The sequence below is a fragment of the Carlito syrichta genome, unplaced genomic scaffold (assembly GCF_000164805.1).
Source record: "Carlito syrichta isolate Samal-C Ts95f unplaced genomic scaffold, Tarsius_syrichta-2.0.1 Scaffold303208, whole genome shotgun sequence".
NCBI lineage: Eukaryota > Metazoa > Chordata > Mammalia > Primates > Tarsiidae > Carlito > Carlito syrichta.
Window position 1 is genome coordinate 826,691 of NW_007247304.1, and position 13,697 is coordinate 840,387.

Below are 13,697 nucleotides of genomic sequence, written 5' to 3' on the forward strand. Positions count from 1 at the left end.
ATAATTTTCATTGCTTTCCTTTCTTGAACTCTTCCTAATGCTTTATTGATGCCTCATTGATTTTTGCTGAATACTTCCAGTGCTTCCATGAAATGATGCTGAAATAGCCCTCATAAACTAGATAGAGTTTTCGGATATCTTCAGCTATTGACTGTCTCTTAAAAACAACCAAGTGTTTAACTTGCAATTTCACCTTTCTGAAAATATAAAATCATGACCACCCAAAAACTGAACCTTGAAAAAAAGCTTTGTAAAAATGTATTTTCAAAGATTCAGAGCATGGCTCAAATGTATTTTCAAAGATTCAGAGCATGATTCCCTAATCAGCTAGTTGCTGACTAGGGAATCAAAGAAGAAAGGAAGAAGCCCAGTAGAGGGGCTATGGAGACTGGGAGCCAGGATAGTCACTTTTATTTTTGGAGATAAAGTAGCACCAAATTGTTTAAGAGGATTTACTTCAACATCGAGTTGCATATTTTGATTTTCAGGTAGAAGTTGAATAAAAATGATTTTCAGACGGGCTCAGTGGCTCAGCCTGTAATCCCGTGCCTTTGGGAGGCTGAGGAGAGTGGTTACCTGAGCCCGCGGGTTCGAGGCCCACCTGGGCAACTTGGCAAGACCTCATCTCTACAATAAATCAAAAATAATCCGGGCGTGGTGGCGTGCGCCTGTAGTTCCAACTATTTGAAAGGCTGAGGTGGAAGGATCGCCGGAGCCCAGCAGGTCGAGGCTGCGGTGGCCGGGAGCGGCCACTGCACTCCAGGCTGGGTGACAGAATGAGACTCCAACTCAAAAAAAAAAAAAAAAATTTCAAGAGATTTCATAATTTATCAAAACAAATACCTTAAATTTTACCACTTTTGTTATATATTAATATACTATTTCATAGTAAATGGGTTCAGATTAGGGATCAAGATAAATAATTACAGTGTTGCTAAATGCAACCGTTTTCACATTTTATCTGTACACTTTTGATCTTTAAATTATACTCTATGTGACCAAAGAAAGACCTTCAAAATTGATTTGCTCTCACATAAAATAGTTCATCAAGTTTAAGTCTGTCTGTTTTTTGAACAAAACAAAACATTTCATTTCAAGAGTCAGAGAAAAACAAAGCTAATGAAAATATACATAGTTATACATTTTTTTAAAAAGGTTTTATTTAATTATATTCCAATGTTTGGTTTTTAAAATTAAAAGGTAGCCCATTGCCAAAATGCTTCTTGTTAGTCTTTTTTTTTTTTTTTTTTTTTTTTTAGTCGGAATCTCACTCTGTCGCCCAGACTGGAGTGCAGTGGCCGCTCCCGGCCACCGCAGCCTCGACCCGCTGGGCTCCGGCGATCCTTCCGCCTCAGCCTTCCGAGTAGCCGGAATTACAGGCACGCACTACCACCCCCGGCTGATTTTTGATTTATGGTAGAGATGAGGTCTTGCCTGCCCACGCAGGTCTCGAACCCGCGGGCTCAGGCAATCCACTCACCTCAGCCTCCCAAAGGCGCGGGATTACAGGTTGAGCCACCGAGCCCGGCTGTTAGTCTTAAATATATAATATATATAATTTATACAGGTATGTGTATGTATATATATAATTCAACAAGTATACATATAATATATATTTATATAAGTACAATATAAGTAAATTATATATAATTATATATTATATATTTAAATATATATACACAATACATATACAAATAGAATACAAACATATAAGTATATATAATATATATGTATTTGTGTATATGTATATAATATATATGTATATATATTTGTTCTCTCTCTTTGAGCCAACATTTCTGCTGCTCACAAAAAAAAAGAGATAAAGTAATAATCTTTATACACTTAATTTCTCTGGCAAAGAGTATCAAAGAATTATAGAGTCAGATGGTTTGAATACTTAGATTCTTCTCTAGTTAATGTTAAGACAAGCCTATACATTTATTACACATGCCTTTGCATCTGCTCAGCATCCTAATAAATTCATTTTTAATTTAAATACATGTGCAACAAGGGCATATTCTGTGGAAAGCACATTGTAATTTACAGGCTTAAAAAACTTTTTAAAGATACTTTTTGTTTTTGTTTTGAGTCTAAGTCTCACTTTGTCCCCCAGGCTGGAGTGCTGTGGCACCTTCACGGCTACTACAGCCTTGACCTGCTGGGGTCAAGTAATCCTTCCACACAACTTTCCAAGTAGTCCGGCTAATTTTTTGATTTATTATAGAGACTTGGTCTCGCTGAGTTGCCCAGGCTGGCCTCAAATTCCTGGGTTCAGGCAAACTTCTTGCCTATACCTCCCAAAGTGCTGGAATTACAGGCATGAGCCACTGTGCCCAGCTTAAAAGTAGTTTCATTATTATAAAATAATAATTATATAAGTTACTTTTATTATGAAGTAATTCTATACTTAAATACAAACATTATATAGGGCTACTATTATATACTGATTTAATTCTTGTCCTAGAAAATGGTAGCTAATTTACATATATAAATATAAATGGTTGCTAATGTATAGCTGTAATAGACATATGTATTTATATATGAATTATAAATACTAGTCTATATCTTATTTCTATCTTTCCAATACTCCTTCAAATATTTACTTTCTATTCAATATACATCTTTATGATAGGTACTCATTTATTTTGCTTTTACTATTTTTAAGGTGTTGGTTTTGGAATCACAAACTTGTGCGAATAAGAAATTTCATAGTACTTTGTAAGTTACTGAACTGGTAGGAAATTCAGTCTTTGTCCTTATTGTGTTTCTCTTCCTTCCTTACAGAGGTTTAAATTTTGCCCAGAAAATAAGGTCATAACCTGTAGGATCTGTTAGGGTCACTTCAGATCTGCTTTGTCTAAGCCAGTTTGGTGCCCTTGAAGCAGATGACCCTTCATTTCTGTCCTGATCTTTGCATGGACATCTCTGCTGAGTAATCTGCCCAGGGAGGAAGGTGCAGATCCTAGGCTACTCATGCTCTTTCCAGGTGAGGGAAAACCCTCTCTCTCTATCAGGTCAACTTCTTCCTCATCACCCCGGTAACATAATGCATTCGAGGAGCTCATAATTTTTGGAAAACAAATTCAGGAAGGAAACATATCCTGGAGCAAAGGAGTCAAAAGGGTTTTGTACTTTATTTCTGGAAAGGCACTGAAGAAGAAAAATCATTTGGGAATACAGCAAAATTAAATCTCTCAAAAAATTAGCCAGCCACATTGTGTTTTACGTCCTTTCCTTCTTTATAGCCTCCTTGAACTCTTTCCCCAATAAAAATAGTTGATCAATGAAAAACAACTTCTTTTAAGATACATAAGATACAAATATATTTTTACTTAATATTTCATTGAAAAGTTTAAGAAAAAAGCTTTCAAAATATGTTTAAATAAATGCCAAATAAAAATACAGACATTTTAATCTTCTGATTTATCTTACAGGATTTCTGAAAGAATATCAGAATTTTGAGTCAGTGTATATTTTCAGATTAAATGGCATTTAACTCCAGAAAAAAAAAAAATCCTAAGCCAAGTGTAAATTACATAGCTTTTTCAAATGCAATACAAGTTCCATGATTAGATTTAGTACAAAATCAAGATTCAATTTAAAGCCAGCTGTAAATACATACATACAAAATTACATATGTATTATGTTTAACAGTCTTAGAAACAGCTTTCAAAAACTATCAAAGCTTTGAAAATCTTATTTAACCCAGAACGTCTGCTTTAGCCCAACTGACTTGTTACAGTATAATTCTCTCTTCTTCCTTTTTTGTATTCTCCATCTCACCCAGCTACGAGGGTGCCATCTAAATACAGCAAATATATTACATTTTAGACAAGATTATATGAAATTCAAACAGAAAGAGAAATTAAATAAAATGCTAGGACTTCCTGCCCTATGTTATCTAGTGTTTGCTTACTTGACCAATATATTTCTTGAGGTATAATTTCTTTTAACTTAATGATGGTGAATTCTAAGTATTTTGGTATTTTGATGTTGATCTCGGTAATCCTCTTTTGCTTCTGTCCCTACTAGTGACATGGACGAAAATCTTAGGCTACTGTATGTTCAACGTATATAAATAGCTAAATAATACAAATACTTGATATAGAAGTCCTCTTTACTTGTCCACTATTTAACTGAGTTATAAATATACCGTTTTTTCTATCTTACAAAGTTTTTCGGGAAAACAAGTTTAGACTGTACTATCTTAAGATATATTCCAATCAAAATGTGTGTTCAGTTGAAATACATACGCTGTATCAGAAAATGTAACATGTATACCCTCTTTTTGGTAAATGTGAGACTATAGCACATGTGGACTCACTTTATTATGTCACAAATGTTTCAGTGAAATGAAGTTTTAATCTCTAATTTTTAGTGTTTCTGAAATATGACATTTTTCCTCATCCTGATTCTAATAATTCTCTCCAACACAATATTTTCCAGATATGTCATTCTGTACAGCATTTAATGAATTAAAAACATATAGATTACTGGTGGCAGCTAGTACTTTCTTTAAAAAACTATTCATTAATAATTTTCCAGCCCAAAAGAATAAGTACTTTATAAATTGTCTACTTATTTTTTTTTAAATATGAACTCTCCAACACAGGGTTTTGCTAAAACATGCGATGCAGCCAATGCTTAGCCCAGGTATATAGTTACATGTATCTGAGGAAGATATGGGAAATAAGCACAAACAAATGTAGAAACCACCCCACACTGTTGGATTGAATTCGAGTCATCTGCTTCTAACTCATAGAGGACAATGAAAAGTAAGCATAAAAGCTAGAAGTAGGCTGAAATATAAATATTTCAGAATTCTGTATTAAGCCAGGCAAAGCATGGTTACTTGTTCAACTTGAAACTCATTATTGCCAAGCATCACTCCTGACTCTATTGTAACAAAACCATGCTGAGGAGGTCAGGGTTTTATTTTATTTTATTTTATTTGAGTTGGAGTCTCACTCTGTAGCCCAGACTGGAGTGCAGTGGCCGCTCCCGGCCAACGCAGCCTCGACCTGCTGGGCTCCGGCGATCCTTCCACCTACAGGTGCGCACTACCACGCCCGGCTAATTTTTGGTTCCATTAAGCCAGTCAGCATCTTACTGTCTGAATTACAGCTTTCTCTGAAAATGCATGTCAATAGTCAGAAGAGGAGTATGTGTGAGAATGAGAACAAAATAGTGTAGATCCTTTAACAGCACTGGAACAGTAATGCAAATGTTAGGTCTTGTAGAGAGTAGTTAAAAAGCAATAGCTTCGTAGCTGAAGAATACTGAACAAATCCAAATAAAAGAGGATGATAGTTCCATGGCATTATAAACTATTAATTATTAACTAAAAGAAAAAGCTATATATGAATTTTAAAATAGGACCTTTGCTTTGATGGAAAAAAATGAACTATTTACATGATTTCTATAAAATTTTGTTTTAAAAATAGAAATCTTTAGATGGCATTATTTCTTGTGTATTAAAAAAATCCCAAAGAGTTCTGTCAAATATATAACAAAGGCAGGTCATGTTTTTCAGAATGTGTTACATTCTCATAAAAACATATATCTGTTATTCATTATCTGAGAAATGATAACTTTTTTATCATTGTGCTTTAAGAATTATACTTTCTGACTTTTTCAGTCTTTGTCTTTTGCTATCAATGATAGAATACTAATACTGCAATTTTAAAGACATCTTAATGTATTAATTTTTTCTCGTTCATTTTTAGATATAAAAGATATATAATTATTAAGATGTAAGGCTTCTAGATTACAGCATACAGAGGTCCAATGGATTACAGATATTGTTACTATTCCGGGTTAATGCATCAACTGCTAAATAGATTTATCTTTTCATAATCCCAGTATACACCATTTCTAAAGCAATTTGCACACAACTAAATTTAAGCCATTGATGAAAAATTAACTATTATAGCAATGGATGAGAATCGGTGTTAACACTCTTTATATATACTCTGCTTTACATATCACACGGCTTTACACATAGTTGACACTTAATAGCCATCTGCTTGAAGTGAATATATAAAACAGACAATAAATTTAAAGTGCAAAAGCTGGTAGGTCAGGCACCTTTGTGGAAGCACTGAGTTATTAAATGCCAGCGGTAGCAAGGAAGACCAATGGAATGACAAAAGAGAGAAAGCTCCTAAGAATTCTAATGAGGGTAAAAGGTCTAAATAGTTCATTCCCATTACCTACTACATTTTGGCTTGTTTTAGAGAGTTCACAAAGTGTAAGACAAATCGCGCAAAATCTGTGATTTTTATGCTTTGCTGCTTTCTATTATATGCCTTAACCTTGCAGTAGTGACAAAATACATAGTAAATAAGTTGTGGGGCCTTTTTCTAGCCAATTATGTGGTTCCTCGGGTGGAATGTTAAACATAGTCAACTGGATTTCTTTTCCCCCAAATTACAAGAAAGTTGGGTGGAAAGGTATATACAGAAGATAAGCATCAAGTTTGCTATCACAAAAGCCAAGAATGCATTTAAAGGTATTTCGGTTGGAGACTCAGAAGAGGGAGGGCGGTAAGGCACGAAGAGACCAAAAATCACCTATTGGATGGAAGTGGTGGAAACACTTGAAGGAAAAACCACAACAGGTGGGGATGGTGGGTACACATAAAGCCCAAACTCCTTCACCACTATAAAAAGCATCCATGTAACCAAAAACTACTTGTACCCTCTAAAGCAACTGAAATAAAGACAAAGAGAGAGATTTTTTTTAAAGGCATTTTAATAAAATGTATCTAACAAAGATTAAGGGAAGTATCTCTAAAACATTATCATTTTTTTAAGATTATTTATAAGTACACCTGAAATGCAATTTCAAAGGCCCATTGTTTTCTGTGTTTGTGAAATCTTGTGAGATGTACTAAGTGAGACACCTGAGCAAAAGGAAGTCCTATTCTAGTTAAAGGGGGGAAAGGAGAAATAATTATAAAGTTACTATAAAAATGCAGACGCATAGGCACAAACGGCTGAAATGAAATCAGTCTTCAGGAACAGACTGGAACCTGGAAATTAACGGTTCCCCATCAGTAATGTAAGGTAAAGATATCTTTCTCTGCTCTTTATGTCTGTTTCAGTATTCCTGTTTCATTCTATTTGCCCAGCTCTCTCTATCATTCAAACCACAAGACAACAGATGTTCCGCTACCCATATGGTTAAGAAACTAACTCAGAGAGAAACTCATGTTCTTGGTACCAATTCCAAATCCTCATGGAAAGGGATTCGGATGGACCCAGCTATAACTTATTCCTATGCACCTGGCCTTTGAGTGAGGTCACACTGAAGTAACATGAGTATAAAGAGACTCACATGTTTATCTAGAGAATATGTCATACATGAAATTGGGATAAACAAGCTAAGAAAAAATACTCATTCACTTGTCAATTCAACAAATACTTCCTGAATACCTACTATATTTGAGTCACTATTCTAGATACTATGTTTATAGTGAATAAGACAGAGAGAGCCATAGAAATTAGAATTGTTTTATATAAAACAAAGCAAGCAACAAAACACTGTTACTTTGCTAGGCAGAGATTTTAAAAAGATGGAAAAATCCTTTAAAGACAAAATAAATTTCTTTAGTTCCTAAAGAGAGAAATAAATCCAGAATGAAATTTAAGATCACTATCCACTTTCTAAATACATTATACATTTGAGTCATTCTTAGAGAAAGGGAAGTTGTTCAATGAGCTGTGGTTACATACATATACCTAAAGGCTATGCAATCCATAGAATAGGTTAATGTAAGTTTACAACTCACTCACACATTCAAACTCATAGGAAATTATGGTATTATGTATAACTAGATTTTCTTTATGTGGACTCTTCTTATACAGAACAGATTATATATTTTGAAGGGAAGTCACTAACAGCACAAATAAACCATAATGTAGTTTTCAAAAAGAACGAAATTTTATATTAGATGTAGAGATTTTAAAGTATTTTAAGGTACACTGAAATAATAGGCCATTCAATACAGTTGTATTATGAAGATCTTGGCAAATAGTCCCTGCTTTCAGGGCTCAGTAAGAAAAGTAGTTATAACACTGTGTTTACCAAGAAAGAGATAATAGGGTATTCAGGGTATTCTATCCTTGGCCACTTGTTGATCTTACTCTTTTCAATCTCCCTTGAGTATTTTATCTAATCACGAAATGTTAACGCGTCACTTGGATTCCGGCATCACCCAGATGTCTATCCATACCATAAGGCTCTCTACTTCTCCAAAGTAATCTTTTATTCCATTTCAAACTCCTTCCTCATCTACACTGTACTGTAGGCTCCTTGGGGGCAGGAACCACTTGTGATTTATTTGTATGCATATGTCTAGTGTCTAAAACAGTGCACAGTAAGTACATACTCATTTGTTGTGACTTAGGGCCTTCCTTCCAAGACTTAACTAATGTCACTCCCGTTGAAATGCCCTTTTCTTCCAGTTCTCTCACCTCGTGAGCTCCTATTCATTTTCTTGCAATTCAACTCAACCTCTCCTTGATGAAAATCTTCCTGAATGCTTCAGAACTAGCCATTCCTTTCTTTGCCCAGAGTGCGCTTCTTTCATTAAAACAAGAACAAACCTTTATTCTGGTTTTGGGTCATTTCTCTTATCAACTATAAAATGACATGTATATCATATATGCATATATAATTTATAATATATATGCCTGTATACATATAGACACATATGTGATATACCCATATATGTGCATATATAAACATATACAGTACTTATGTATTACACATTTGTAATGTATAAGATTGTTGAAGTCATGGACAACAGATTGCTGCCCTTGTATCCTTGGGCTAAGAATATTTGTTGAAAGAACATTTGTTTGGTTTGAATATCTGTTGTTGAATATGTCATAATAAAAATGACATTTGTCTAAGACAAAAGATATGTCAATTTATAACCTTCGCAAATTTGGAAGTTGCAGGTAGATGTTTGAACAACATAGTGTATACTGTTTTACTACTTTTCTAGGAGCCATTTTGGAATGAAAAATAAGTTATTAGAAGAAACAGAATTGGGAAGAAGAAGATAAGGAAGGCTAAGGTTTCTTCCTAGAACAATTGTTTGTTTAAAAAAATAATTGTTGGCTCCTAACTAGCATCTCTAAAAGTTCATATAAACTTTGTACTAACTCATGCACATATCTGTATTTTAATATAGGTAGTTAAAGAGAATTCTAACACAATTTTTTTTGCTTCCAAATTTGCGAAGGTTATAAATTGACTAACCTCTCTTTTTATGCATTCTATTTTGTTACATTAGAAGAGCATGAGAATTATAAAATTATAAAAGTTATAAAGAAATTTTAATGTTATTCAACATAAAGACTGTCTTTATAATATTCATAACTATTTTACTGTTAGTGAAATCTTGTTCCATGTATAGCAAACAAAGCAAAACAAACATAAGAATAAAAGCAAAGCTCTTTAGATTGAATTTTTAAATTGTCTTATAGTATTTCAACCTAACAGTCTATTTTAACCATTTATTTTCCCTGCTTCAGAATTCAGCTTTCTCTGTTAATTTCTCTTTCCTATAATGCCATGAAGTTTATTGGTATATGTTCCAGGATGGCTTGTATATGTTCCCTTCTTAAAACATCAACCCTCCAAAAAAGTGTTAAATTCTTTTAAGGCCCTCTAATTTTAGACTTCAGATAACTTTTACTATCTACTTTGGATAAGCAAAGGCATGATAATTATATGTCATAATTATTTTAAAAATTTTGACACATAACTTTAGAATCAGATCAAGCAGTAGAATAAGGAAATACCTTCATTTGCTTTACTAGTCCAAATATGATAGTCATTTTAAAAAATGGATATTATAAGTCCCACAGTGTTATATGTATTTGAGGTGTTTCATTTCTAACATTGTTACCAATTCTAGATATATTTACTACATTCAAAGTATTTAAATTTCACTTTTTTTTACAATTTATCCAAGTATAGAATTATAAAATATCATGAATATTTAAATAATTTACTATTTACTAAATAGTTTTCTTTATCAATATTTGAAATATTTTTGTTTTGATTTATGCAAGATAGTGTTCCTGAGAAGCATGTAAATATCATTAAAAACAAGATCAAATATATCCTAGGGGTGTTATTGCTTAAAATACATATTAATCATTTTTACATGAAGAATACCTTCTTAGTTGTGCAAGACCATATCCTCAACTCACTTTCTCAGCATCCCTTTGAAGTCCAGGTTTCGATCTACATAAGGACTTGTGATTTTGCGGAGTTTAGTTTAAATAATCTGTAGGTTTTCAAATCAGATGCTTTTCTTTTTAAGTGACAGTGTTAGTCTCCTTATGGCAATACAAAATGGTCTAAAAAGTCCAAAGTGACAGAAAAAGGGCAAAAAGGAGATGACTGGCTAAAGTTTTCAATTCTCCTAGATCTCAGCCTGTCAGAAAAAGACAGAAATGCTAGATGTCATGTACTACACCCTGACAGAATCTTGTATCAATCTGAGGACAACAGCAACTGCTCTAAACTTGGGGTGTCAGTCATTATGGCTTTGCTACTCTTGTTCTTTTCCTGGGTGTGTTTCTGTATCTTTTATCTTCTACCTACAGTCACAGTCCCTGTCAGACAGAGGAGCATAGCTCCCAGGTACAAGCAAGCAGGTCTACCTTTATGCTTCATGACACCATTGTCCACTCACAAAGAAGAGAAGAGAAAGGAAAAGACAGCTTTACCCGCAGGAAGGAGAGGTCTCGGTTGTGCTCAATGCTGGTTATCTCCAGGTTGCCCATGACCACCTCACAGTTTTCATAGTATTTGCGCAAGGCTCTGTACTGTTGTTCCAGGTCAGAGAGAGAGCTCAGTTTATTCTCTGTTCCTGCACACACTGCAAAGACAAGAATATTCATGTGAGTTTACATCCCCTTTATATGATATACACAATGATAGCATCTTCCTCAAAACTCTCTATTCCACAAGTCTGTCGCAATCCCCTGGATTAAAATATTTTGAATGTCATTAAGAGCCATGGACCTACACATGAATAAATACCTTCACTTCAATATTCCTAAATTACATTTTCTAATCACAGAGAGTAGGCAGGCATGGATTCCACAGAAATACATAGCAAGAAGACAAATTTAATCCTATTTGCTGTGACCACATAAAGCAAGTAAATACACTTAATTTCATTTAAACATGGTATTCCTTAGGACTTATAATTTACTCTATTTTCTAATACAGTAATTCTACACATGTGCATAAATTAAAAGATGGTGAAAGACACAATTTTAAAAATATTTATTGTCTATTGTAAAATAAGTTATTCTATTTGAATAATTTTTTTCATAATAACTTGTGCCTGTAAGACCTCAAAAAAGTCTATCTTAAAAACCAAATGTTAAACAGCCTAGACTGAGACATTTATAAAAATATGTACACACAAGATATGTAATACAATATAACTTTTATTGATATTAATTGGGCTCTTCACTGTGTATATTCATCATTTTTCTGAGGTATCATCGAGTAATAATAAATGATCCCAGTAAGTCATCTTTAGTGGAGGGCTTCTGAATTGTATACATATGTTTTTTAAAAATTTTGTGTGTGTTGATATTTTTTCTGACTTCCAGAGATCAGATTTTTAGCCATTATTCTCATAGTTTTCATACATGCCTGTCCACAATCTTTACTATTTAATGCACAAACTTTAATTTTCAACAGCCAACAAGACTTTATTGTGAGTCTTATACTAATCATATGTAAAGTTAAAGAAAGTAGATTGCAAATGAAACTGCTTTGAATAAGTTATGTAATATACACTGAATTTTAGGCAAGATACAAAGTGAAAACTTCAAGGACACTGGGAACAGCGCTTAAAAAAAGTCATATATATATTTTATGTGCCATATGCACAGAAATGACAAAGAAGTCATGATGCCTGATGTGGTGGTATTCAAGGGAATTAATTTCCATAGAGAAATTAAAAAGTATATAGATTGGTGTATCCAAATAATTAGAACTGCCTTAAAGTCTATTTTTGCCTATGAATACATCAAAACTGACAAAAATCTTAATGCAAAAGCCTTGAAAAATAGTGCAGGTCTTTAAGCATATACAAACCAATACAAAACACAAACTCTTTGAATTTGGATTTCTAAAATTCATTAAAAGTTTGTTTTCTAGAAATATGCTGTTATGATATATGTTGAAGTCCTAAACCTCAGTGCCTATGAATGTGACATTATTTGGGTAAAGGGTCTTTGTAGATATAGTCAAGTTCAGAAGAAGTCACTAAAGGTGGGCTCTAATCCCATCCCAGGGATGTCCTGACAAGAAGAGGCAAACATCATGTGAACACAAAGACACCTAAGGAGGAAGTGTTTTTATCACAAAGGCAAAGAGTGAAGTAAGTGATGGAGCCACAAGCCGAGGAACACCAAGGATTGACAGTTGCCACCAGAAGCCAGGGAGAGGCAAGGAAACATTCTACGCAGAGTTTCAGAGGGAGTATGAGTCTGCTGACACCTTGATTTTGAACTTCTAACCTCCAGAACTGTTAGAGAATAAATTGCTGTTATTTTAAGCCACCCAGTCTGTGGCACTTTGTTCAGCAGCACTAACGGTCTTTAGACGATTTCTCTCTAAAAATCCTACATTTAAATAAATGTTAAAAATCATTCCCTCTCTTTCCAGGGTTCTATCAGGTTATAACCTCCAAGCTACTCTCCCCCTTCTCAAGCTTCCTGAGCAGCAACCCCCTCATTTGCTGTGCTGGAATTTATTGATTGTCTTTGAAAATGCAGTTTTTGTAGAGTGATAAGGACAGATGCTACTGCCAAAGACTTCTAGAATCTGCATTATTCATTTTCCTCTTCCTTCATAGCAATAGTCTGTAATTTTTATCTGAGCATGTGGCCATACAAAATAAGGATTATGTTTTTCTCCTCTGTGTGGAGGTAAGTTTGGCCAAGGATCTAAGTTCAGATATGATATATGACACTTTCCCAGAACTTTATTTAAAACATGGTTGAAGGCTGACTTTGCTTCCTGTCTTCATAATTTCCTCTGGTAGCCTGCTACCAGAAATGCAGATATTATGAATGAAACTTGAACCACCATCTTGAACCATAAGAATGACACACCTTAGAGATGGCTAGAAAATGAGCTCAAAGGAAGGAGGATTTTCAAATAATTGATATTCTACTTTGTCATATTTTTACTTCAAGATAATGATGAATATTGGCCCTAATTGTTAAAATGTTAGATAGGAAGGACTGAATTCCAGTTGAGTTATATGCTTTTGATGTTAAACAATTTTAACTACTTTGCTTGACTATTTGACTCAGTTTATTCAATTTATAATGAAAATACAAAATAATTCCTAATCATATTAGTGTCTTCCTGGATCCCTTATTTTTAAAACTAACAAATACCCTTCTGTTGATAACTAAAATAATATTTAATATAAACAGAATTACAATAAGCAATTGATTCATGTACATAATCCATATCAGTCAAGATCAAAATCCTGGGCTTTTTTTTCAATTATATATTAAAAGTTCTTTTGTAAAAAAACCTAATCAAGGATCTTTATTTTATTGCTCCCAGCAAATTTATAATAAAATCTTGATAAACTTATAAGATGTCTGTTGAGAAGAGGTACATAGCTTAATGAA

The 13,697-nt window shown here is 33.7% G+C and overlaps 1 protein-coding gene across 4 annotated transcripts in view; it reads right to left on the bottom strand.

Annotated features, from left to right (window-relative positions):
- The window catches only part of ERBB4 (erb-b2 receptor tyrosine kinase 4), a 750,739-nt gene extending 739,839 nt beyond the window's left edge, over positions 1–10,900 (bottom strand). For all 4 annotated transcript variants that reach the window (XM_008058078.2, XM_021712356.1, XM_021712357.1 and 1 more), the window contains exon 1: positions 10,752–10,900. In XM_008058078.2, coding sequence (XP_008056269.2) covers positions 10,752–10,808 — 57 coding nt within the window. In that variant the 5' untranslated portion in view covers positions 10,809–10,900. The remainder of the gene's footprint in view (positions 1–10,751) is intronic.
- Positions 10,901–13,697: the final 2,797 nt, after the last annotated feature.